Here is a 26,995-nt window from a genome sequence, read left to right on the forward strand (position 1 = left end):
CTTGCCACTTGCCAAGGAAATGAATGATAATGGGGCCTGAAGCAACATGGCGAAATGAAAACTTCTTGGGAATTCCGATCATGAATCCTGAAATTATAACGCTGCCTTGAACTTTTCTTGGTACTGCATAGACCCACACCCAGATGGAATGCTAAGCGTGAACCAAAATCTCCCGCCCTCTTCCTTTCCGAGCTCCGCGAGCTCCGCGAGCTCCCCGAACTCCGCCAACTCCGCCAACTCCGCGAGCTCCGCGAGCTCCGCCTTTAATGGAGGCTTTGGTATGAGAACTTGGATTTTTGAATAAAAGTATGAGACATAGCTACGCATTGCTAACAAGCAAAACAAAAATCCTGATATAGCGTAGAGAACTGCTAGATAGCCCCTCATATCTTCAATGCTTTCTAACACCCTAAAGGTCTTTATTCCGAAAATAATATATTCAACTATTATCTCAAGAGCTAGACCGAACGCTGTTTCTATACATATAGTGCCATTAATGTCGTCCCATATATTGTCAGACCTTATAGACTGATTCGACGTCATTTATCTCCATATCCGAGTCAATGACCTTCTTTCCCTCCTCACAAGTGTCATATTGCCGTAATTTTCAAAGACCCCGTACATTCCAGACATTCTGCTTCATGGAATCTCTCTACTTCGATTGTGAGGCGCGTGGCACTATTGTAAAACTGGCACTCTCACTGCATATGGGCCTACATTTTCCCCGCTCTTAATAAATATATTACCTCTCATATTTGAGGTAAGAGCAGTCAAGCACGGTCACCAGAGGCTAGTGTTGCTTTCAGCATAAATACACCTACATCTAATAATTTTCCGCGCCTCTGTTACTATTCCAAATTCTTGTTTGCGCCTTCGGCGATACCCTGTGCCAATATCTCTGGCCCTATCCGAAGGATTGGATTATACAGATAGCAGAGCATAAGATCGTCTGCATGTTGATGCTATTTATGGCTATAAAAATCTCAAAATTTTCAAAAGTCTTTATAACCTGAAGGCACTAGGCACGGCTCAAACCTCACCTAGAGTTTACCTAGTCCGAAGCTAAAGAACGTCGCTGGTTACGGAATATGCCCCACTGGATACAACCCCGCGGAGAGATAAGTTCCAGAAAAACAAACCCCAAAGCCGAATGGGCATAACTGTGGGGTTATTTCAGTGGGTCTTTATAATACCTCGCGTGGAAAGGTACTAGGGACACTAAGATAATACCCGGGATGAGCTAAACAAGAACTCCCTAGTGATCCCTTAGCCCAGACCGGATTTTGCATCTAGCCGGAAATTAAGATCGCCGATGACGGGGTGTTGTTGCCGTGCGTTCCGCAGAGAAGAAGACGTACATAAAGCGCGCAGACTACATGATTTATGCTCGTTTTCTCGCCTATGGAGATATAGAAACTGGTAATTGCATCTCTGGCTAACGGGGTACCACTATGTTTTCTACGAAAATTGGCCTTACCTTGGCCTTTCTATCCCTATATGGACTTAGTCATTCTAAGAGCCTAATTACTTCCGATACTTACTTCTATGGCTGGTCTGAGCCTGTATACCCGTCACGTATGTTCTTACCTCCCACTATCTTTTTAATTTGGCGCTGGGATAGCTAATATTGTATAGCAAATGGCACTGGGTCTGGTGATTGGGCGGCAGCTTATAACAAGGCCACAGCTCTGGTTTCGCAGATGACCTTGGAAGAGAAAGTGTGCACTCATAGAAGTTTGCTTGAGATCATTTTTCAAGACTAACCAGAATTGTCCTAGAATAACTTGACGTACGGAGTCACAGTCACTTCCAACGGATGTGCTGGAAATATTGCCGCAATTACCCGTCTTAACTTTCCTGGGTTGTGTCTTCAGGGTTCAGGCAATGGAGTCCACGAAACGGACTTCGTGAACAGTTATCCATCTGGTCTCCACATAGGCGCTAGGTAAGCACTATATGAATCTCTCATTGCATTAAGAAGTCGGACCTAATATCTCATTAACGAAAAGTTGGAACAAGTCTCTTGCCCACGACAGTGGTTGGCACATGGCTGGCGAATTCAGAAAGAAGGGCGTCCAAGTGGCTTTGGGACCTGTAGTTGCGCCTATTGGAAGAACCACAACCAGTGGAAGAATCTGGGAAGGTAATTACCTCGGCGGAAAAGGGGATTGTGCAAGGCTCACGGCTTTATAGGTTCTGCCTCTGATCCGTACCTCAGCGGAGCAGTTGCGGCATCAACGGTACAGGGAATGCAAGGTCAAGGTGTCATCTCGAGTGTCAAGGTTAGTCAATAGGATGGAAGGTGGATAATTAGCATCGCGAGTGGCTCTAACAGTGGAAAATTGCAGCATTTTGTCGGCTATGAGCAAGAACTATACCGCAACCCTACAACGAACCCCGACAATGAGACCGTGGAGTCTATTTCCAGCAACATCGACGATAAGACAATGCATGAGCTGTATCTGTGGCCTTTCCAAGATGCGCTGAAAGCGGGTGCCGGGAATATCATGTCAGATTGATCCACTTTGAAGGCGCTAAAGAAAGCTTGAGCTGACTAAGGTGTAGGTGTTCATATAACCGGGTCAATAACTCCTATGCCTGCCAAAATAGCAAGACCCTCAATGGATTGCTCAAGACAGAGCTCGGATTCAATGGATTTGTCGTAACAGACTGGGGTGGCCAGCACTCGGGTGTGGGAGCCGCTTTGGCTGGTCTTGATATGGCTATGGCAACTGGCAAATCTTACTGGGGTAACGATTTTACTAAAGCCATTAAGAATGGCAGCGTGCCGATCTCTCGTTTGGATGATATGGCAACCCGGTAAGAAAAATCGGCATCTAATCCATATGAAGATTTACCGGGTGCTGTTTTGTTTACCTATATCTAGGATCATCGCGACCTGGTACCGTATGGGCCAAGACGAATCGAGCTATCCTGCACCTGGAGTGGGAATAACACACAATATTAGCATGCCGCATGACATTGTCAATGCTCTCACTGCCGACGCGAAGCCCGTTCTTTTCGATGGTGCTGTGGAAGGCCATGTGTTGGTCAAGAATTTGGACAACGCTCTGCCACTCCAGTCACCGAAGTTGATCTCTGTCTTTGGATACGACGCTGTGGCTCCGCCTCAGTACATACCCAATAGCAAGCTTTTCAGAGATCCCTGGGAAATAGGCTTAGAACCAGCTGTGTTCCAGCTGGCTGCGGCTGCTGAAATTGCTAGCATCATAGACGAGCCGTACGATTATCAGGTTGCTTTCAACGGTACACTTCCTGTCGGCGGAGGTTCCGGTGCCAGCGCTGGTCCTTACCTCAGTGCTCCTCTCGATGCCCTTCAGCAGCGAGCGTATGAGGATAGCAGTGCCGTCATGTGGGATACTTCCTCTAGCCCGAGCATGCTGGGCGTGATGCAAGCATCAGACGCCTGTCTCGTCTTCATCAACGCTTTTGCCACCGAGGGCGTAGACCGTTCAGGAGCAAATGACGACTATTCTGACGAACTGGTCAAAAATGTCGCATCAACCTGTGCAAACACGATCGTCGTCATTCATAACGCCGGACTTCGTTTCGTGGAGCAATTCGTTGACAATCCTAACGTTACCGCAATCGTATTCGCCCACCTCCCCGGCCAGGACTCCGGTCGAGCAATCGTGTCTCTGCTCTATGGAGACAGTAACTTCAGTGGAAAACTCCCCTATACCGTTGGCAAGAATGAATCCGACTACCCAGCGTTCTTCCATGATTATGCTGTCAAACCTTACAAGCTATTCCCACAGTCCGACTTCACCGAGGGTATGCTTATCGACTACCGCCACTTCGACGCCTATGGTATTACGCCGCGATACGAATTCGGTTTCGGTCTTTCGTACACCACATTTGCTTTTTCGGACCTAAAAACCTCCCCCGTAAAGTATGGCATCGCTGCTTATCCCAGCGGTGCCGTTGAGCAAGGTGGCGCTGTGGATCTGTGGGATTCAGTCGCAACCGTCACAGCTACGGTCAAAAACTCTGGGAGCAAGGCCGGTGCTGAGGTAGCCCAGCTCTACGTTGGCATTCCCGGTGGTCCTGTGAAGCAACTTCGTGGCTTTGACAAGGTCCATATTGCGGCCGGCAAGTCTACTAAGGTTGCTTTTCATCTGACCCGGCGCGATCTCAGCAGTTGGAATGTTATTACGCAGAAGTGGGAGTTGCAAAGTGGAAGCTATAAGATCTATGTGGGTTCTTCAAGTCGGGATCTGCCTCTGATAACCACTATGAAGATTGTCACAGACTCGGGCTCTTGAGACAGCCACGGCACAGTATTCTAGAATTTAGGCTTAGGTGAAGGCTTAGTACTCTGCCATTATCTTTTTGTTTTGTAGTATGGAGTAGACAGGGCGTACATTGAGATCCTGCTAAAAAGGGATTCCAGCTGATAAACGGTTGTGCGACTGAAAAATGTCGACCTGAAGAGCATTAATTTACCACAAAGAGTCATGCAGTTCAGCGGATACCCGCCGCTCCACCCATTTTGTACAGTGAGTCGGGTCTCAAGGGGACAGATAAGTTCTAGTGTGACAATACTAGTGCCTCACTACAGAAAGACCCTTTAAGAGCGCTTGTCTCCAGGGAAGTCAATCAAATCCCTCATTATTAATCCTCTGATCAATTATTATCCTGTGCGCCCTTCCATGTGTCCGATATCTCTCTTTCTACCGTATTTCTGAACCAAGATTCGGTCTTGGCAGTTTTTAAGCTCTACATGCCTTTCGTAGTTCAAGTACTACCAGAATATAGTGAATTAGCAAATTCTACCTTGATGGTAGGAGGGATTACCACTTGAAATTTTCAAAACACAATACTACGAATAGAGCAAAATTGTCCGTGGCAAAATTGACTAACGCAACGGATACACCAATATTACCGGACAGTGGTAAGAAGTTTAGCTTCTTAAACACAACGTACTCCAATGCTTAGGTCGGCTTTCGAGTAGCTAAATGCATCATTAGCATGGGTCTAGGAGTCGATTTCAGTGGACCTAAGTGGACGACCCTGAACAAACTGGGATTTGGATTTGGGCTTAGCTAGTGGAACCCAATGGGCCCAATTGCCTCGTCCAATTATATTCGACGAAGTAAGTCCTATTCAAGCAATAACTCCGTTGTTTCGTAGGGGCTCAATTTATGAGCTACTCCACTTACCAGTCGCCGAGTATCCGTTCTTCGACTGAACATTCGCAACGGTTTCCTTCTGTAGAAAATCACGGACGGCATCTTTTTACGTCACTACTTGTCGAAAGGGGAATAACAGTAGCCTGAAACCAAAGATTTGCTTTATTACTTCCATTCCAATAGGAAAACCTCTTTACTTAGGTGAGACATATTCTAATTCCAGAATTATATTAAAATGGACCTAGGTAGCTATAAAAGTGCACAGAGTGCCACATGAAGACATTCTCTCTCACACTTCGTGAACAAGCCTAAAAGAAAACGTCAAATCTACAAACTTCTCTATGCTCTAGGTATCCTCTATCCAGATGTTTCAACTGGTCTCTTAAGTCCTAACATCCTAATCAGAAGCCTGGCAGCTCCCTTTTTCGAACAAAATATCTTATCTCAGACAAAAGTCATGTGTCTCACAATAGGATACTTCATGAAGAAACGCAAGGAGAATAGCCAGAAGGCTGCAAATGAAATTGACCGAGCACCGCAGCTGGTCACAATTGAGCAGACATGCCAGGGCTCGGAAAACGCCAAATAAAGCGGTTGGCTGTCAGTGTCAGTACAATTGCAATCTCAGTACTTGGTTTGGTTTTGCACTTCGTTTACATTTCATTGGAATATTTTAGCTTAGACTCATGAATACGTGGCTCGGTCATTCATTGATATGAATACAAGCTTTCCAACCTGCGCTGCAGCTAGGCGGTTCCGGGCTCTTGTGTGCTGGGCATTCATCCCAGAGAATGATCGCCCAGCCACTTCAGAACTCGCCACGGTGTTGAATAACCGGTGATCGAGAGGAGATAGAGCAGGGGCTTCATCCACTTGAGAGAGGGATTAGCGGAGAAACCTACAATTAAATGAATTTCACACTTACCATTGTATGCCAAATATCGAAGCGTCTGCCTCTGCATAATTTGCAGTGGGAAAAGCTCCTCTCTTACGGCGAAAAAGAAGGAAGTCCCAAATTTCTTCAGCTGGGTGATTGGGAAGATATGAAAGCCTACGACGAGGACCCGCCAACGTGCATCCACTATCGTATAGAGTGGCGAGTGACAGTCAATAACAGGGAGGTGTCGAAGGATACGGAAGAAGATGTCGCTTTAGCGCCTAGCACCTTTCGGCAGCTGTCCTTGGAAAAAAAGCTCTACGACGCAAGACTGCTCGCTGTCGCCAAGTGAGACCAGATGATACCGTCATAACCGTATCAACAAGCGATCGTACTAAACGAAAATTGACCAAACAATTTGACGATACCGATATATTTTGGACCGCAATCAAAAAGCAGCTTCTGATGTGGTCAGATCTTTTGTTCCGTGGAAAAAAACTTACGCTGAAAATCAGTTTCAACTATGTAGACGATCGTCATTCCTCTCCATCCGCTGGCCGGAAAGGGGAAAAAAGAAGGAAATCATATGCCACGCAAAGAATGCTCGGTGAGAGGGATGCACAGCACGACGCAGAGGAAAGTACTTCTGGCGGGAAGCCAATTTTGCGCAGCGTCTATGGCCTAATGCGATGTGACTCATCGACGTGTTAGCATGGCCCCCATTACTGGGTAGACCCAATAGGGAAAAGCCCTACCCGCTCAAAGCTCATCACATCAAACGCCTTATCACCCACATTGAGAAAGGTGGTGTTCTGGAAGATCACAAGGACGTACCTGAATCAGTTCGTGACGAATTATACCGGGAAGAATAAGATAGGCTGGGTAGAGACAAGCGCAAGGGAAGCCATGTCACTGGTGCTAGGTCACCATATCCACCTATCAACATCAATGTTTCCTCCTCGTAGTCTGCGCCCCATAATCTTGACGTCTCGGCTCCGAAAGCAGCAGATAGTTTGCAGACTTTAAGCCCACTCAACATTCCTGGTCTCACAGATGTAGCTGCCAAGTAGTACGGTGAGTGGTAGGTGTCGAATGTCGAGAATGACACCCTCAAAACTGCATTCGAGAAGTACGTGATGTGATACTCGAAAACGGTCTTGATCTTGAGCAGGTGTATAGGGATCGGGATCCCCATTTCTTCATTGAGAAAGGAATCAAAATTCGCATCGCTCGACGTGTCGTAGAGGATATTGGAAAGTGTCAAGAAAGTGTTAGTAAAGTCTTACAGTACGTGGTGCGACCACCTACATACACTTCGATTGATTTCCCAGCCCTAATGCCAAGACGCATTAATCCAAATTGGGATCTTCCGGAGGCCCCTGTCAGTTGGATGTGTATTATTTCTTATATTTGCCAAAGTTGTAATTCCAAGCATGTATTCGCTTGTAACTTCAATACAACTGACACATCCACACTCTACTCCAAAAGAACTCTCTTGAGGGACTGGCGTATCTTAACAAACACAAATGGTCGAACCGAGATGGCGCCAAACTTAGCCTCTTGTAAGCATGAGCTTATCAGAAGGTCAAGCCCGTGAAGTCAACGGGTAGTATAAGCGCATCGTATATAGCGGATCTGCCTGACAGGTACGGATTTCAGGAACAGGGCGCGTTTCCCTTTCCACTATTGGGCCCCGAAGATTTGTGGGGCGACAAAACTTGTGATATAGTCCCGTTTTCCAAGCGGTACGCCTTCCTTTCGAAAGATCGCATAGGCGATAGTAAGGTGAAAAAATATGTTAGGCATCGCTGTGCCATTTACAAACGCTGCCCCGCTCATCGGCAAGATCGTGTCTGGGCCTAATGTGGTAGCTTCCACTTCTTCGCCACGTCGATTGACAACATCCTTGTCGGCTTCGCTTAGTGCCTTTATCGCGTTACTGAGACGTTCATATAGTTGCGTAAAGGAGTCAAGTTTCTCATTGAAGATTGCAGCCTCCCGACCGGTCAGTCTGGCAACCATTTTCTCGGATACCTGAGTGGCAATATGGATTTGAGAGGTCAATGGTTTCATATCCTCTTACAAACGTGCGGCAAGGAGTTCGGTAAAATTGTGACTTTGCTCACCCTGATGCAAAATATGGGTCAAAGAGGCGAGGGCACTTTTTGCCATCACGATAGTCCCTTCGTAAAGAGAATAAACCATTTTCAAACTGTTCGCAGTGAATGGGATTCTGCCCCTCCTCACCGCATCCCTTGCTTAAGCCTCTATGATAGATCTAGTTCCATAGCTTCCATCTCTAGAATCTACATCTCTCTCTTTTCCGAGCGCACGTTCCACTTATTAAATAGTCTGTCTGACTGAGACAAGGAAATCATTACGCCTTTGCCGAATTCCGAGCAGATCCACCGGGTGGGAAAATAGCAAGTACTGATTGGGCTTTTGTCCCTAAAGCCCACATCCGAGCCGACCCACTCAGATTATAGATCAAGGAGTAGTTCGGGATCAGTTATCATCTTTTACACTGTATTTCCAATCCGATAGAGCAGACCGTGATAAGGTCTTAGCTGAAGGTCAACCCTTCCTCTCGAGTGTACTTCCTTGCTCGCTTAAAGATCCCAAGGCTGATATTACAGTAGCTCTTAGTATATTTCCACCGGTACCCATTGAGTCATACAGCTGAGCACGTGAGTTTGACCCTATTAATCGGCTTCTGTGCCATTGCAATAAACAATCTAAGCCCCAAAGGAACTTTTCAAATACGTTTCTTCTCTCAAAATCGCAAGCCCTCATCTCTTCAGGAATGTAGTTCGCAGTTGTGTTTCTAGCAAGTTCTTCTAATTTAGCTCTGGCCAGTACAGTCAGCTTTTCACAATTAGGTGACATCTGGGCAATCGAAGCTTCCCCCTCCCCCCTAGCAAATTGACCTCTCCGGGATTTTCTGGCGGTGATTTTACACCACCCTGCCAACCCTCACTTAGATGATTCATAGAGACCCACATCTATGTCCAGCCAATCGCTGTGCGGTATGATAGACGCTCATCTCGCTACTTTTCTGAGGCCAACATTTTTCCCCCACCGTCATTTTCACATCTATTTTGGTGCCTCTGGTTTCCGCAGTAGTGATTCTCAAAGTCGCCTTGACCAATATATACCGAGAAATCTTTCACGGTCCCACCACCAAGGCCTTAGCGCAGATCATACTTTGAGCGCGCCGCATTAAACTTAAGGGGCGTAGTAAGATGTTCCGCGTATTTACGGTAATGCGCGACGGAAGATTACATCTTCCGTATGAGAAGAAGGCTCATGATATCCTTGCTGTATGGAAGGTCACCTGGCGCCAAGTAACATGATCATCTGCTAGGAGACCTCTTTCGTCTTCCACACGGTGAATGCTACGCATCGCTTACGAGACTGTCTCTCTGAGCTACAGTAGTTTTCAAAATTACTTATGCCTTCATACTCTTACTACTGAATTCCCAAGCAAGAATCGGAAAAGCACTAGTCTAAATCCGGAGGGATAGTAATCATTCTGCTTTCCAGACCGCTTCCTTGAATGGTTCATGTATTTTATGATACGAATTTAAAACGGAAGACACTTCCGCCCCGACTTCCGAGATGTGTCTGCTCCAAGGGCTGCCGAATGACTCACTACGACTTATGTCATTAGCTGCAGGATATATTGTCTAGCTGTTTCCAAGACTAGAGCTATATGTCCTTTCTATGTCTCCAATCACAATCCGTCCAACATTTTCGAGTACATACCACACCTTCCAGGCGACAAACATCCCGCAGCCCCTTAGAACGATACGCAAGAATGACGAGCGCAAGGCAAATTTGTATCCGACCTGAGACAAAAAGCGACGTGCCGGCAATAGAAGAAGTCACCTCAGCCGCATTCATGAATGCCAAGCACACAGACCACAACGAGCAATTTATTATCCGCGGCCTCCGCGAAGCGGACCATCTATCAATCTCGCTAGTCGCCGAAGACGAAGTTATGCATACAATCGTGGGCCACGTCGCTGTTTCACCTATAACTATCGCGGATGGCAGTGAGAATTGGTACGGGCTGGGGCCAATCTCTGTTTCACCTCAATATCAAGGAAACGGCGTGGGGTCGTCTTTAATGAAAGCCGCGTTGGCAGATCTCCAAAGTCGCCATGCGGCCGGTTGCGTTGTATCAGGAGACCCGAAATATTACAGGCATTTTGGTTTTAAGGCATATCCTTCTCTGCAGCTATATGGGGTGCCACCGGAATATTTTATGGCTCTGACTTGGCGTAAGCCAACACCTACTGGGACTGTGTTATATCATAGAGCTTTTGAGCCGTCGACATAGCTAGCCTAAATATTTTAAAATAACTTCATCATACCACGTTATTATTACTAGCTTGGCTATTTAACTCGGTACCTTTCTGATGCTTAAAGAGTGTGAGGTATAACTGATTTCGAAAACTACTGTAGAGAACCTCGACATATGTTGTTAGTGACCAACGACCATCGATAGTTGTCAGATGATAGCAAGCGAACGACACCCTCAACGGCTCCTGATCTTGTAGCTTTAAGTACTAGATAGAATAGAGTACAGTCTTAATGGGTGATTATGACGGAAAATCTTTAACCCGGCCATTACACAGTAATCTGCCCCACATCCGGATAATAGGAACACCGACCATCATCACTCACAATCTCACGCGTTCCCCCACTATTCCGAGCCCAGTACTAGTATGTCCAATACTGACGATCTACGTTCGCTATTGAAGCGAATAATGACCTCTAACGAATATTCGGATATTACCATTTCTTGTGGTGCCTACAATTATCGAGTTCATCGAGCGATTATAAGTGCTTAGTCTGAAGTTCTGGCCGCTATTTGTAACGTAAACTTTCTTATAAGGACAACGAGAGATTTTCCTACACAAGATGACTAATAGCTATCAGGAAGGTAAAACTGGAAAGATTAGTCTACCTGATGACGACCCCGAGGCGATAAACATATTGGTTCAGTATCTGTATAGGCAAAGCTATAAAGACACGAGACTAGGTTTGGAAAACTATAGGGAGTTATGGCCTATTAAAACTTATTATATACGTATCGGGCGATAAATATAACATCCCTCCCCTCGAAAAGTGCGCAAAAGAAGATATCAAAGCCTAGGCTTGGAGATCGCAGCGCACAGAATGCTTGGGCACGTTATGGAAGAGCCCTAGAAAGGTAACGAATATTCCAGCCTCTATCTTATTATCGAGAAACAAATAGCTGACAACATTGATCGAATGCTTGAGGATAAGTGGTTACTATTATAAAGCTTGGGGGATTTTCTGCGGCTTTTCTTCAGCACATCGTCGAAAACAAGGTATGAGCTTGACATAATCAGTCTGAAAAGCAAGATCAAGGGCTACAGATGTAACCAAGAGTAGCTTAGAAAAGAGATGAATGCCGATTACCTACGACTCGGATAAGAGCATTGCATTTTGAACCATATGTCTAGTATACTGCTTTAGATACCAGGAATATAACAGAAATCAATAATGCAACTTGAAAGTATGAATTGAATTAACTCATTGTGACATTAAAATTAGAAGTCAGACTGTGACGCATAGACTGATCTATGGACCTGGATGGGGGAACTTGACTAACCCGATTGAGACTAGCGAGCGATTGTTCGCTGAGCACGCAGCGCTCAACACTTGGTTTCTTCTTTAGCTTCGTACCTTCGTTGAATACTACGTGTATTCATGCATTTTGGGTTGTAACAACTGCCCCAACTGTCGACTACTATGTTTTCTCCCTATGCAAGAGACACGTCCCTATTTGAACTGCCATTCTCTAATCTCTAGACATACCCGATGATGCTTGATCCTCACTGCAACCTTATAGTCCTACGCTAAGAAGATGTTCCTAAAGACCATGAAACTTATCCTATGCTGATACTTAATCGAACCATAACATTTGAAATCTCTAATAAGTTCAATCCTATTTTGCACCTCTTCCACGGTCTGATTTTTAGTCATACTAATGGCTTCCATTATTAGTCTACGTTATTTAAGGGCACCTAGCTAACTAGGATCTGATTATTCAATAATTATAATGGCTTATGGCTCACCAATATATCTCCGCTTATACTTTAATATCTTACCACCGTCTTCTTGTTATCGTTTCAGGGCACTGGAAGACGCGCCCGGCGCGCATTGGCCTTGAAACGACCGAAGTGAGAGATAGGGAACTTATCAATATGCATGTACGTGCGCGTCCACAGAAAAAGGGAGATCGACTACGTAGGGCCGCTACTGCCACACGCACTGTCTATTTGGCCTTCGCCTTGCCTTTTCGGATCCGGTGTATCAGGGCTTTAGGGCTCGCCATCTGTATATGCAACTTATTTGCACATTTCTTTGATATGATTCCATCGTTCCCAATTTTAGACCTTTCTTTTACGGTGACGCTCTGAGCTGTGTTGCCACCTGTGTCTCTATCCTCTTCTACGACATTTCTTCAACTTTGTCGTCTAACCTCCCTGTTAGCGCTGACGCCAACAATGTTAACTCATCGTTCTTGTGTTCATTGCGGCCGTCAAGTACACCTATCTATAACAATCCAGCCGCTATGGTGCCCCGCTTGCCACCTACCCTCTTTACAGGTTTCGCTTGAAGTGCGCCCCTGCTCACGCTGCAGTGTTCCAATACCTACAAACTCGTCCGATCCTTGCTGTAGAGCTTGCCAACTTAGACGCGCTTCCGATGTTATCTGACGGAACTGTAAAATCCCATTTCCTGGTCGGCCTCGCATGATCCGTTTTTCTGATTGTAGGTCTAGAAGAGCGACCGCTTCACGGGTACCCGTTGATTCGCCTCGCTTTTAAGCAACCTTTTTTGACCCTTTCCTCAATTCATTCCCGCCAATAAATCCACCCAACCAAAATCGCTCTCGACATCATTCTCAACGAACTAGTCACGCCAATCTATCTTCGTCAGCTCCGTGCGCATAATCTGCACTGTCTAACGCTGCATCCTTCGTTATTCACCAAGCACTTGGCTTCCTGTGTGTGTATGCTTCGCGCGTATTTCCGTCTCAAATATCTCTGTCCCATATAAGACTCTCTGTGACCCGGTTTGAGAATGATATGTCGAGGTAACACGTACACTTCTTGCGGTAAGCTTTCTCCTAGTACTGCGATCCGTTGATTTCTCGAAGGGGATTCCTTGCTACGGCTATTGGAGGGGTTTCTCGACACGTACGGTTATAATGACGGCTTCTAGAATCTTTACTCGATATGTCATATCGCGCTCCTTCGAGGATCTATTCCGAAATTCTCTGGCAAGAATAATATAAATATGACTATTTGCTAGCACTACCCTAATACCCTCAATGGCCTTACTCTGACTGAAAAATATCTTATCCTATGTTCCACCCCGTTGGAGTGGTCATTAAATTGCGCCTAGGGGGTCAAACGTCGCCAACAAATACCGTGCACTACGCAGCCATTTTATCATCATACCACAGGGCCCAAAAGGTCTCCTTCGTATATTGCCGGGTCATGAAATGCAGTTCACTAAGCTCATCGAAGTCTTCTGGCTAGTGAAATGACCCCCCACCGACTCTGATCTACAGCCAATTTTGAGCCCTGCCGCACGCTATGGCTTTGTAATAACGAGGTGATCCATTGTGTGGCCATTTGGTTGGATCGTTCACTGTGTCGGCTACAGTACATAGCTAATCAATAGATCGCACTAGAACTGTACTCTTCGGTCGCTCTCTCAATTCAAAGTGTTGTCATGACTCCCAAGTCGAGTCTCCTATAGTCCTTGGCCAGAATAATCTGTATGGGCAACATTGTCCGTCCATAATTGACATTCACCTTCGCGATAATCATCCGTCTCCATATACAGATTGATATCCTCATCAGTGGCATCAAAAACAAAGTTCGATACGGACTTTTTATACTCCCTCCACTTTAGTGACGAATTCCCATTTACTAAATGTATTAGCCATACCAGCGTCCCAAACTACTCGCACATTCAGATGTATCTAGACATACCTCTCAACTCATTCGGATCGCTCCTTGCCACAAATGCAATCCACCGTCGATTCATTTCCATCGACAAAGCCACATGTCCAGAAACATTTTTTACCGGCGGATAAAACCGAATTGGCGTGGTGAAACCCCCGGCAATCCCATCTCGTACGCTAACTCGGCCCCATGGTTTGAAAAGCCAGGCCCCAGGCCGTAGAAATACTGGATCGGGACCCCTGTCACAGCTGCTTTGAAGTGGAAGCTGTACGTCGGCAGACCGAGTCGCGACCACAGCCTGGCCATATACCGTCTGGGTGCGTGCGAGACGTAATCGCCCAGCAGGGCCGCGGCACGGCGGTATTGAGAGCCACAGGGGAGATTGACGGCGTGTAGAGCCTTGCACCAGGCGAAGTCCGGCGGGAGGGAGTACGGTGGTGCTTCTCCTTGTCCGTCTTCTGGATAAAAATCCAATAGCTGCTCGATGACCGAATGTTGTAGGAGTGGGAAGTTGGTCTTCAGTAAGGTTGTAGTCTCATTCGTCCAGTTGGGGAAATATTCCGACGCCGTTAATTTGATCAGACCCTCGTCCGAATTACTGCCCAAAAGGAGAGGCACACGAGCACAGTTCCCATCATGAATCTCCCAAGCAGGAGGCCTTCGTAGAAAATCACCATCTATCACTGGACCCCATCCCCCTTCCGTGCTCCCTTCAATAGGATACAAATTATACAACGAGGTCCCGCGAAGACAGTCAAGCTTATCCTCTGCCATCGTGCAGTTAGCCCCTACCACCAGCTTGTCAAAACCAGCCTGCATCTTCTCTATCTCTGGTAATGCAGCCCCTGTAGCAAAACCACTAACTGCAATGGCACCACTGAACAAACCAGTGCCACCATGGCCTCCATAGGCAATTAGCTGCTGCACAACACTTACTCCACCTGCAGACTCGCCCCAGATTGTCACCCGGGCCGGATCACCACCAAATGCGACGATATTCTCTTGGATCCAAGCCAGGGCCAATCGCTGGTCTTTAAGTCCCAGGTTGGTCACCCCCGCATTTAAAGCCTCACGTCCTCCTGGGAAACCGAGAAAAGAAAGACGGTAATTTATACTCACGGCGATAATGGGCTGTTCTTCCGTCACAGATCGTTGCACAATATACGACAGATTCCACATTGGGTCTGCGGAAGAGCCCTGATGCAGACCTCCGCCGTATATCCAGAATATGACAGGGAGAGCGCCCACTGTCGCTCTGGAGGGTCGGATGATGTTCAGATTCAAGCAGTCTTCGCTTTGGGTCAGTCCCAGAAGCTCGTTGGAGCCGAAGCCGTAGCATGTGTTTCCGTAGCGAGAAGCGTCAAATGGAGTCTCATCATTGTAGGTGGTGTTGATAGGCTTAGGGTTGTCTAATCGCGGGGCTTGAGCGTAAGGTATCCCCAGAAAGAGATCTTGCTGAAAGGAGGGGAGGTGTACGCCGTGGACGGTACCATTGCGTGTAATGGCTGTGGGGGGTGAATGATGGGTGCTGTGAGTCAAGACAATACGTGCAAAGATGAATGGCCAAGTCAGGTTCCTCATGGTACAAGACAATCTATTCAGAACAGTTGTCTTGCCACCGAGTTCAGAAAATTTTTCGTATTGAAGATATTATCTCCCTTCAATGAGTACTGTCGATTCATTCAAGTATGTAAGGGGTGTTTACGCAATGTCGTACCTCTGCTATGCATGTCTCATGGGCAACGATCGTGCATACCATCAGCCTAGACTGAATTGTAAACCTCCCGGCAGGGCTAAGCTTGGGAGTCATTGGGCTGCCGCAACCACCGGGATAACCGATGCAGCATTCCACATCCGAAACATGCCGTATACCTCTCGAAATTTATTTCCTTGCGCACCGGTATCAACTATACTTTGGCCTCCTGGCCAATCGCCTGTGAAGCAATAATCAACTCGTGCCCGTCCGCGAAACCTTGCCTCGCGCAAATCCAACACCGCACACGCCATATCCGCACTTGCTCCTGCATTAAAACCATCGTCTTTGCGTGCATCGCCCCTTGCCATGCATCGATGGCTATCCGGTTTCGCTCCATCTCCCGTCGTCGGAACCGCTGCTTGCCACTCGACGGGATACCGCTCGGGCTTGGACTACTGGCTCGTTTCACTGGCCCCAGTATTCTAGATTACATAATACTTCTTAGCGCGAAATAACGTGGTCGGTAAGCGAGTGGGCCACCTCAAAACACCATAGTAAAAGCGATAAATTACAACTTTATATCTCAATAACCGTAGCTTCTCGTGAAGTTTTATTCTTAACCTATATTCTTCATACTGAGTCTGAGGTTTTTTTGAAAGTCTCGAAAAATTTTAAGATGTTAGGATTCGAAGATATATCTTTGAAGCCCCAAAGGTTAAATTACAGTGTATTTTTGGTAAATGGTGTCAAATCATAATTAAATTGACCTAGACATTCACACTGGACTTATTATACTCTAAATAAGTACGATACGAAAGACAGAGTAGAATAAACTTATGGTTGTTGATATAAATTATTGTCTTACTATGGTGTTTTGGGGTGGCCCACTCGCTTACCGACCACGTTAGAGGAATAGAAATGCAAACAATAAAACGACAAACGAGGAGTACGTTACAATAATAGCCTGCTAAACCCTCGCAGAGACTTATAAAAGCCCGACGATGACGAAACTCCTTCGGAGATTTTTGGACCTGAAATAAATCATGATAAACCTGAATAGTGAGTTAAACGCTTCAATTTGTGGTAAGTGCAATGAAAACATCGTACCTTTCGAATCGCGCTTATATCTCTCTACAGAACTTCTAGCTCAGATTGAATAGGCTCCCCTCGGTAGTATCGTTCAGCAAGCCGCCAAATTCGATATCGGAAAAGATAGTCTTGGTGAATGAGCCCTAACAGACAGTAATTCTCTAAATCGTCTTGTTGCTGCTCAGCTGGATATTGCTCTCCATATATGAAACCGTATGAGTGCCGAAAAGCTTAAGAAGAACTTGGATAGGACTCTTGAAGTGGAATTGGACGACCCAAATCTCCATTCATAAGTGATGACAAGAAACAAGGCACTGAGAATCGATTCCATACTGTTAGATTCAAACGTTAGATTGCCGAGGGCATCCAAGGTGCGATTCAAGGCTAGACAATAGTAGAATAGGCCCTTGTCGTGAGAATTTGCTTGGCCAGAGCTTTTGTTCATTTCGCTAGCGGATAATGCCAAGACCCCGTACATTACAATGGCCTCATCCGAAGCTTTTTTCTGGCATATGTACCTGAAACTGCTACAGTTATATTCCTTTTCCAGAACCTTGACTAGGGAAGACGCGGGAAAGTATTCTAGATACATCATATCCCGATGTGAAAGCAGAATTGAGCTGGCGCACGGTATAGAAGGGGGATAGATAAAAGATGAAAGCAGATTCGGAATTGCCAGTGTCGAGTCACGTTGCAAACAGTGCTGGTCAATATACCAGACGTGAACGCCATCCGGGGGCCTTTAGATATCATTCCGTGCTGTGAATGACAAGGCTGCATCATCTTCCTCGGATGTAAGAATTTCTGGCAAGTTATAATCAGAACTTAGAAATCGAGATTGTTCAGTAAAAGCCGTGCTATGTATATTACCGCCAGCTCTGCCTCCAGCAGCGGGGTGACTAGATTCGGGAGATGTTGTAGAGCACCCAGTGGCTTTGCATCGTATCCGTGCTTTCTGGACGGATATTCGGGAGCTCAAATCCCATGAGCACTTGATTTTGGCGTCGACACATTGGCGACATGTGGGGTGTTGCTCATCGCATTTGATCTTCCGACGAAGACAGCTAGTACAGCCTTATTTAGGTTAGAACCCGTTGCTCTGCAAATAACGGTGGTAGTCTACCTGTCTTGGAACGTTCCTTGCGCCTTCCCATGATTGAAAGGGCGAGGCTGTTTATGAGGTGGGAGATTAAGAAGCCTAAATTCAAACGATGAATTCCAGACCCGTGCAATCACTTCCTCCGGATTCTCGGATCATTAGGTTAAGATTACGTTTAATCACCTCAAGACATGCAGATTGTCGGAAAACCCCCTAACCCTGATTCTCTGCATTGATTACTGCGACCGAAGTTAATGCGTTGCACCAGTGGGACTCGGCTTACCATGTTCCCCTTTTAACTCGGATAAAATGGCCTTAGTCCCACCCGACGCGACCTGTCCCACATTATCATACTAGGCCAAAATTGGTAATGTAATTCACCGCTGACTCGCCACCGCGGCGGTTGGATAGTTGTAGATAATCGTACTTGGCGCCCACAATCAAAACAAGGCCGATTAGATGACATCGCGGAACAGTAAAACGAAGGAGTGTGGAGGGTTCAAACTTATTAATAACATAGTGACAAGGGCCATTGGGGTTAATACACAACAGAGCGACGCAGTAGAGCGATGGCCAAAGAACACGACACGAAGCAATTATAGAAGGGTAACGTGCAGAAATATGCAGACAAAGCCCTAGAATGCTATAGTTGAATCAGCCAACCCATGTTTTATGTCATCCTGATCTACGGGAATGGGAAATCTAGATCAGGCGATCAAAAGCACCTTGGAATATTTAGTAGGCGAACTGCCACAATCGCTACAGTACCACATAAAGGTTGAGGAACCAGAAGGCTACACAACACCCTTTCGGTCACTACACAACTCACGTGACTTTTCTACCAATTATGGCCCGTGCTCACTACACCACTATGAATTTATCACATAAAGGTTACAGTGGATTTCGAAACCAGATTGCCCCCTGAACACACGGATGGTTTCTCGGCTCGTATCAGAAAACCAACTTAATCTGCATCTGGATAAGTTGTAATTTGGCATTTTCTAAGTATAGATTCTGTTTATTTCCAGAACGACAGCGTTACGTGTAATACCGAATATTACATGAAACTCTTGAGACTGCCACTCAGTGGCCCCTCAGTGGCCCCTCAGTGGCCCTCCACGCCTGTCGACCTCGCGCGAAACACGTCCACATTTGTTCCACATTCCTAAAACGACACCTGATCATTCAAGTCCTGCGACCAATCAGAGAGATCTGCAAGAGTCAAGTACTTCGACTCCAACGGCCCTCAGCAGGTATGGGCAGGATACTTGCCCTCCCTATTGAGTTGCGTATCTCCATTTTGCAAGAGCTATCCGATATCGGGGATCTTTCCGCGGCAGTGTCTAGCCACCGCCTGCTGGCCGAGGCGTTGCGCGAATCCCCCACCATTGTTGGCCATGTCCTGGGAAACGAAATTGATCCTCGACTTTGGTCGGTCGCAGTGACGATATGGCAAATGCGGACACGTAGAAAAGAGGCTAAGGTTTACGACGAGAAAGACGCACTTTCGATCCTTGAGGAATGCCAAAGCACCACTCCCCAAGAAGCATGGAAATATTTGACCACTGTGGATTTGGACGAGGCGCACAAATACTTCCACCAACTACATCGCGCTATTGACAAGTTTACGACCGACTTTATATCTATGGCCCTTGACTTCCTGGCTATTGAAGGCGTGCTAGACCACTCTTCACCCATACCGTCACCTACCGAGGTCTATCGTGTCCAACGCAGTTTCTATTTCTTTGAATTTTTCTGCTGTCTCTGGGATGGCGGTCCGTATATTGTGGACTGGGATCGTCGGTGGTTAATGCCGTTATATGTTGGATTTGACCCGTGGACAAACGAGCAGCTCGCCTCGGTGTATGAGTATTTGTTGAGACAACTCTCCATTGGTAAATATGATGATCTATACCACAGGGATAAGAATGATGCTGACCAAATACTGTACCTAAAGCTTTCAATGACGTATATCGCATCCGCTGGGGTACCTGGGCGACCGATTTGGAAACACCAGACTATGAAAATGACGAAAAGGCATTTTTAGTTAGTAGTGAATTCACAAATAAGGACGTCCACTGAACTTTATAGGTCTCTCGCGGTATCAATTATGTCTACGAGCTTACCAGAGCACCGACACGCGAAGCCCGATGCCGATTACTGGTTGCCGAAACGAAGCCAGGAAAATCTTTTTTGCTTAACGTCGCTATTGAGGATCTTAACGACCAATACTACCACGAACGCCATACTGATCGAAGTCCCCCTTTTTGGTGCAGCCTACATGAGAGCCTTGCAAGACAGGTCACAACACCCTAATGGTTCGACTTGTGACCTCTTCCTACCAGATTTGGGCAAGTCAGGGCCGGCAGAAATTTGGTGTCAGGCGCATCTATCCGATGATCATGCCCAGTGGGGCTGTGATTTTGTTCTGAGCAAGAACTTCGCCGATGAACGGAAAGCGGGCTACGTAATGTGGGATGCATGTCGTATACTGGATTTCGAAAATTTTAAGCGGAAAAAAGACGTCTTAAACAGAAATTACCACTAGAAAATCGATTAAGCCAAATGGCGACTGTCACTTGCAAGACGCTCCGCTCGATGAGTAGGGCGAAATTTGTACCCCAAACTCGGGGGTATTGGCAATTTCACATGGACTAGAATTACAGATCATTTCCTAGGAACTCAGTTGGCCCTCGATGGCCTATGAGTAAGCTGCGGCCCCTTGAAAGAGCTGGCTTTTGCAGAGTTCGTAACACCTAGGAGGTCTGCATTAGCGTTGTCGGAAATTGACAGGCATAGAGAGACTAAAAATGATTAGAGAAGGACCTAGGGGAAAATTTAAACGACAATTATGTTAGCCTAGCAGTTAGCCCTCTACAATAGCACACCCTTGATCATATACGAGGTAGATGTAGGTGAAGTCTGCGGAGGGAAAAGAAACAAAGTTTGGATCAATCCAGATCACCGGATCTCCTCTTGTTTGGGCTGTCTTGGAAACATCCTGGATTCGGTAAGCTTATTACGTAGCGAAGAACTGATATACTTGACTATTATGTTTTAAATACCAAGTATTCAGAATATGATATCCTAAATACATTCCCTACTGACCTACCTACCTTCCTACCTACCTTGCAATTCCTACCTCTTTTTTATGATACTGTGCAGGAGTACCAAATATGCCAGGCTCTGCGTAAGGGGTGGAAGTTGCTTGTTATGTCTGTATGGCTATCATTAAAATTCCATTTTATTCTACATAGTGTAGTGGTCAAAGCGGTGATATGGTATTTAGTGTGCCTGAAGTGTCTTACATGACTTTTGCCCTCCTATCTGCATTCTTTTCTCCTACATGGATACAGAGGTAAAAGAACTATTCGGAATATGACTGCACTATTCGGTTTATTTACTTCATGCTACAATTTCAAGGATAAAGCGATATCCACCTACAGAGAATGTTCCCTACGCCTTCCTGAGTCCTTTGGAATGTGTATGTATGTGTGTTGCTGGCGCCCAGTCTGCATTGTCAGACAGCCATCGAGCCATCCCCATTCAATATGGAGATGATACTATTCTAAAAACTACTACTACCAACCGGACCCCTTCGAGTCAGCCATCCGTATTGGCATATACTAAGAGGGATCTACGGCCTAAAACGGATGCGTCTCCGGCCCGCCCCTTTCGATCGCCGCTGTGATCTCCGTACTCTGTAAAGAGAACGTCTAGTGCATTACCCTAGTAAATTCTGGCGTCACATTGAGTGAGTCATTAACGTTCTTTTAAAATACTGTATCTACAGTATGTGGGCACCGTAATTCCCGCAACGCGCGTGCCGCGCGGACCGCGCGGACCGCCATCCACCCGCCATAGCTATAGTGCTATCAGTATTCTGCATATGAACGGCGAGCTGGACTTCAGCTTTAACGCCGCATAGTCACTGTAGACGTGAAGCACAGTCACCAAAATGCCCGATTCCAAGATGCTGTCGCCCATCGGCACCCAGCAAGATGAAGAGGAGGCCTTCCAGCCCCCATCTCTGAAAGTCCTGCTCTGGACTCAACTCTCCCACCAGAGGGCGGCCTTCGAGGTTGGCTATGTTGCGCTGGCGGTTCCCTAGGTCTGTTCGCTACTTTGGGCTTCTTGAACGCGTTGAGTGCTTCCTTCCGCGAAAAAGTTTCATGACCGGTCCTTTTGCTGACCTGGACAGCATTGGCATCTTCCAAACCACCTATCAAGAGACTCTTCTGAAGGACTACAGCTCTTCCGACATCTCATGGATCTTTACAGTCCAGCTCGCTCTCATATGGGCTCCAGGTTCCCTATTCGGCCGCATTGTAGATACCTACGGACCTCGCCCGGTCATGCTCCCATGTACCTTTCTGTGCCTCTTCTCACTGTGCATGACGAGCCTTAGCACCGAATACTATCAAATTATCTTGGCGCAGGGAATTGGTTATGGACTCGGAGCTGGAGGTATTTTCACCACCTGTTTGATCTGCGTGAGCCAGTGGTTCGTCAAGCAGCGAGGTCTTGCTATGGGAATTACTGTTGCGGGTAGTAGTATCGGTGAGGAGCAGACTATCCTATCAGTGCTCATCACGGGCTGATTTTTTGTGTGAATAGGGGGCGTGGTATTCCCATTCTTTCTGCAACTGGTTATGGAAGACGTGGGATTCAATGGCATGGTACGTTACACAGCGCTGTTCATAGGAATCGCTTTAGTTGGTGCCTTCTTTCTTCTCAGTGCACGTCTACCTCCAAAGAAATGGGACTCGGAAATGGCATGGTTTGACTTCACGCTGTTCAAAAACCGAGGCTTTGCTTTCTATGCCCTCGGCTCATATTTTGTGATGTGGGGATTATGGGCACCTTTCGATTATCTTCCTAGCATGGCGCAATTGTCGGGAATGTCGGATTCGCTGGCCCTCTACCTGATCGCTATAGTGAAGTAAGATTTGTCAATCTTGTTGTCTCAATCAGAGCTGACCTGAGGGTAGTGCTGCTTCATTTTTCGGAAGAATTATCCCCGGGCACATCGGAGACAAGGTGGGATACTTTAATATTATAGTGGGGTCCGCCTTCCTAAGCTGCATTGCCATCCTCTGTCTATGGCTGCCTTTCGATTACTATTCTTCAGATGCCGGTCTCATCGTTTTTGCTGTTGCTTACGGCTTTTTTAGCGGCGCCTTCGTTAGCATCATGATGCCGTGCTGCGGAAAGTCTGGAAGCCTAGAGACCCTTGGGAGACAGATAGGCACTTATCAGGGTGTTATAGCTATCTCGTAGGTCTTCGTTAGCCTATTTGAATCATTTTGTTTTCTACTGTACTGACATCTAGCAGCACTCTTACCGGCCTGCCGATCATGGGAGCTATCTTGGGAAGGCAGCATGATTCAACCTTTATGGGCATGCAATTATTTGCCATTGTGACCATGTTCGTCGGTTTCTTGTTCCTCTTGAGTTCTCGTAATATCCTGGCTGCGGCTCATGGAACATGGAGATACTGAAACTGTGACGACCCGCAACGTCGTTGAATTTATGCACAAAACGGGCCTGCTCGGGCAATTCTGGCATTTTGAGCCGGAAGATGTCCCGGACCCAGACCAGGAACGCATAGGCCTAGCGGCCATGGAGCAGGTGTGGAAGACGATGGTTAAAAGAAACCGCCCAAGCCCAGAAAGAGGAGCCAGGCAATGCAGCAAAAACAGGCTTCGCGGCCAGGTACCACACCAACTAAGAATGGAGCAAGAAATGATCAAGGGCAAGGCAGTGGAAATGCAGTTTAAGGTTTCTATTTGACTTTTCGGTGATCTAACTATATACGCCATGGCAAGCATATTTTATTATGTTTTCTGTATTCACTACGGCGTTCTGTACAACAAGCATGAAACATCTTTTTTCTCTCGACTTCCTTGTCTTTTCTTGCACAATTTTAATTCTTTCATCTTGCTTTTAATGCTTACTTGTTGTTCGTTTCGACAGCCGTTCCTTATCCAGTGGCCCGATCCCTTCTCGTTTCTCTCTTTTCGACGGCTCCCGGGGGAGTGAAGAAAGAGAAAGGAATAAAGGAGAGAAGAAAGTGATAGATTGAAGCTACGAAGAAGGAAGAAGAAGAGAAGAAGATACAATCTATCTAGAAAGCAAGCCAGAAGGCAAAGGCGGTGAGACTAAACAGTAATACAGCGGTGTAGCTCATGCTTCTTTGGAGAGGACTGGGTTGAACGTCTATCTTGCCGGTAGTGTTGGGAAGAAGGATCGGGGCAACACGATGCAAGACAAACCAGTGACACGAAGTCTGGGAGAGGTTTGGCAGTTGCTCAAAAATTGAGCCACGACGATTTTCTGGTAATCGTCCATTGTAGAAGCTTATCCCCTCTGAGCAATGAATTTGCCCATTCTGCCAAACGTGAAAGCGAGGAGTCTGAGTTTGTTGTAGACGCTGCTGTATTGTTGTCACACGAAGGGAGGATTTCATGTTGCCAGCAGCGCATGAAAGACCTGGATTTCAAGTTGAGGCTAATCAAAATAATTTGCGGTTTATTATTCATTTGTCGATCACGAGTGGCCCAGCCAGCGCCCTATGGAAACTAAGCGACCTTTGCCCATCACAGATTTGGATCCACCGATTCATGTGGGTACGTACACGTATGACCTGAAACAACCCCTTGCCCTGATTCATCATTTACTCTATGACTCATTTCAAATTGATATTAACCCGCAGAAATACCCGAACACGCGTGAAACTACTGTGCCTACAATTGCCCGCCCTTTGAAGTCTTCATCCGTACAGTTGACCCAGCCGAAGTCAACACCATGACACCAAAATGGCGAGCCACACGTCTCCTCCACGGAGTCCGAGCCCTAGTTGGCGGTCAAGGTCACCCTTTGATTCTCCTGCCAGGCTGGCCACAAACAGCAGAGGCGTTCAGCGGTATCTTTGAGCCTCTTTCAAAATATTATCAGTTTTTCGCGCTAGATCCCCCGGGCTTGGGTGATTCGCTTCCTCCCCTCAATGGCTATGATACCGCAAACGTGAGCAAAATCATGGCTGAAGCTATTCACGATATCTTGAAAGAGAGACCGTACCATCTAGTTGGCCACGATGTGGGTGGATGGATTGCTTATCCTTGGGCCGCTCAATTTCAATCGAGAATCAAATCGCTCAGTATCATGGACGCGTCAGTGCCGGGTTTCATGCCCCAGCTTCAGTTTCCGTTGCCTCATCAGACCAACATGCGTCTTTGGCAATTCTCGTTCAATGCGCTTCCTGAATTACCTGAAATTTTGACTCGCGGTCGTGAGCGGGAGCTGCTGACCTGGTTCTTTAATTTGAAGACGGACCATGCAGATGGTTTACCCGAAGATCATTTTGAACGCTATATCCAAGCCTATTCAAGACCAGGAGCGATGAGTCGAGGGTTCGAGTATTATCGAGCTTTTGGAACAAGTGCGAAACAGAATCTGGAATATGCAAAGACACCACTCGATATCCCTGTCTTAGCTTTAGGTGGGGCCAGCTCCGTCGGTTCGGATATAATTCATTTGGTCCAGAAATTCGCGACCAAAGTTTCCGGGGGCGCTGTTCATGATTGTGGGCACTTTCTCCCCGAAGAGCAACCATCTGCTGTCGCGCACAGACTACTGGAGTTCTTGGAGGCAAATCAAATAGGGTGAAATCTTTTAGACGCACCTTTCCAGATATGGTGATTGACGGTTTTCACTGGCTATCATTTGCTCTAGATATCGAAACAAACTGGTTATACAAAAGCTATCAATGCTATAGTTAGTAGATTGTCTATATAGTGTTCTATTATGACTCATCAAAGGTATATTCGTAGATGCAAGGTGGTGCTGACTAAAACGTAATCCGCCGCATTACAATTAACCCCATGGGATACTTACCCCTATGCGATAGATCTATCAATGGGTCACGGCGTACGCTCGTCCAGTAAAACCTCCACCAGGCCTTAGGGTAGTTAAAATCGTCAGCTATACGATCCTATAGGATACGGGTATCTAGTCGGGTGGGCACTGCACAATCTAATTGAGAATCAATTGTCGTGTGCTGGCCGTTAACCTATGAGTGAACCTGCGGAATGCGATGCGAATCCATTTGCACCATGTCTTGGTGCGTTCTCGTGCATGCTTGGTGAATGCAACGGGTGGTGGGGAACTGACTACGTTAAATGACCTCTTCTAGCCACGGCACTAGTTCTCTGACGGCCGTCAGAATATAGGTGCTTTTTGACAGCTGTCATAAACTATGCTTGGATTCGCTAGTGTTGATCGCTAATAATACTCATTGAAGTGGGAAAGGCTCGATGGCAGTCTGGCGCTACAGACGGGGCAACCACACACACAAGGACTATAGGAGAAGAGAACACATGGGGGTGGGTTGGAAGGGAAAGAGTGTCTGTCTTGCTTATTCTGCACGCAGAGAATCTTATACATCATAAATGCCTTAGTCATCTGATAGACCGCTCCTTCATGCAGTCAGGAGTTCCCCCACTACACTATATAGATCCTCGGAGTTAGGAATGACATAATTTACTATAAATGAAGATGGCTCGATGGCTGTCTGACAATGCAGACTAGGCAACACCATCCAAGAGAATACACACAGCCACTCCTTGTCTGTGGTAGAGGTCGTGCTGGATGAGGCCGTATGTGTACCTGAATGAGGCCGTACGTACTGTACTTAATGCTGCATCATAAATCAAAGAATGTAGCGACAACTGGAATGAATTGGGTAGATGAGTCTTCTATCTCTATCCTCATGTGGAAACTATTGCTTACGCCCAAGATATTCGTGACACCTCAGGCCGTAACTGCATCTATTATGTTATGCGTGCCACCACTAGTTAGTTATATAGTTTACTGTGTGTAATGCAGTGCAGGGCCGTCGTGCGAGCAGACGGTCCCTACAACAATTTATTCATTGCTTCACCAGTTCAACCTTTAAACAACCTACTGAGTGAACAGAAAGATGATTTTTATAAACACAGTATAACTAAAGCACAATATTTAAAAAAAAATAGGCCTCAACTTCGCTAGATACTTTAAGCATCGTGG

The 26,995-nt window shown here is 46.5% G+C and overlaps 7 protein-coding genes across 7 annotated transcripts; 5 read left to right on the top strand and 2 right to left on the bottom strand.

Moving 5' to 3' along the window:
* Positions 1-1,451: 1,451 nt before the first annotated feature.
* Positions 1,452-4,286, top strand: N7443_000149 (beta-glucosidase; the record flags this gene model as incomplete). The annotated part of the gene is made up of 8 exons (XM_056880205.1): positions 1,452-1,575; positions 1,636-1,718; positions 1,779-1,945; positions 2,010-2,143; positions 2,194-2,282; positions 2,349-2,509; positions 2,566-2,820; positions 2,888-4,286. 8 exons carry the CDS (start codon positions 1,452-1,454, stop codon positions 4,284-4,286), a joined length of 2,412 nt encoding a protein of 803 aa, XP_056745443.1.
* Positions 4,287-7,713: 3,427 nt separating this feature from the next.
* Positions 7,714-8,052, bottom strand: N7443_000150 (multidrug transporter; the record flags this gene model as incomplete). The annotated part of the gene is made up of 1 exon (XM_056880206.1): positions 7,714-8,052. The coding sequence occupies one exon, from the start codon at positions 8,050-8,052 to the stop codon at positions 7,714-7,716; it is 339 nt and encodes a 112-aa protein (XP_056745444.1).
* Positions 8,053-14,162: 6,110 nt separating this feature from the next.
* Positions 14,163-15,626, bottom strand: N7443_000151 (uncharacterized protein; the record flags this gene model as incomplete). The annotated part of the gene is made up of 1 exon (XM_056880207.1): positions 14,163-15,626. The coding sequence occupies one exon, from the start codon at positions 15,624-15,626 to the stop codon at positions 14,163-14,165; it is 1,464 nt and encodes a 487-aa protein (XP_056745445.1).
* A 3,558-nt stretch (positions 15,627-19,184) lies between these two features.
* On the top strand, positions 19,185-19,976 carry N7443_000152 (uncharacterized protein; the record flags this gene model as incomplete). Its single annotated transcript, XM_056880208.1, has 1 exon — positions 19,185-19,976. One exon carries the CDS (start codon positions 19,185-19,187, stop codon positions 19,974-19,976), a length of 792 nt encoding a protein of 263 aa, XP_056745446.1.
* Positions 19,977-21,887: 1,911 nt separating this feature from the next.
* N7443_000153 (uncharacterized protein) lies at positions 21,888-22,040 on the top strand (the record flags this gene model as incomplete). The annotated part of the gene is made up of 1 exon (XM_056880209.1): positions 21,888-22,040. One exon carries the CDS (start codon positions 21,888-21,890, stop codon positions 22,038-22,040), a length of 153 nt encoding a protein of 50 aa, XP_056745447.1.
* Positions 22,041-22,101: 61 nt separating this feature from the next.
* Positions 22,102-23,430, top strand: N7443_000154 (uncharacterized protein; the record flags this gene model as incomplete). Its single annotated transcript, XM_056880210.1, has 4 exons — positions 22,102-22,489; positions 22,547-22,871; positions 22,921-23,205; positions 23,265-23,430. 4 exons carry the CDS (start codon positions 22,102-22,104, stop codon positions 23,428-23,430), a joined length of 1,164 nt encoding a protein of 387 aa, XP_056745448.1.
* A 1,306-nt stretch (positions 23,431-24,736) lies between these two features.
* On the top strand, positions 24,737-25,597 carry N7443_000155 (alpha/beta fold hydrolase; the record flags this gene model as incomplete). Its single annotated transcript, XM_056880211.1, has 1 exon — positions 24,737-25,597. The coding sequence occupies one exon, from the start codon at positions 24,737-24,739 to the stop codon at positions 25,595-25,597; it is 861 nt and encodes a 286-aa protein (XP_056745449.1).
* Positions 25,598-26,995: the final 1,398 nt, after the last annotated feature.

Source organism: Penicillium atrosanguineum (genome assembly GCF_028827265.1).
Source record: "Penicillium atrosanguineum strain IBT 20685 chromosome Unknown utg000001l_segment0_segment0, whole genome shotgun sequence".
Classification (NCBI taxonomy): Eukaryota; Fungi; Ascomycota; class Eurotiomycetes; order Eurotiales; family Aspergillaceae; genus Penicillium; species Penicillium atrosanguineum.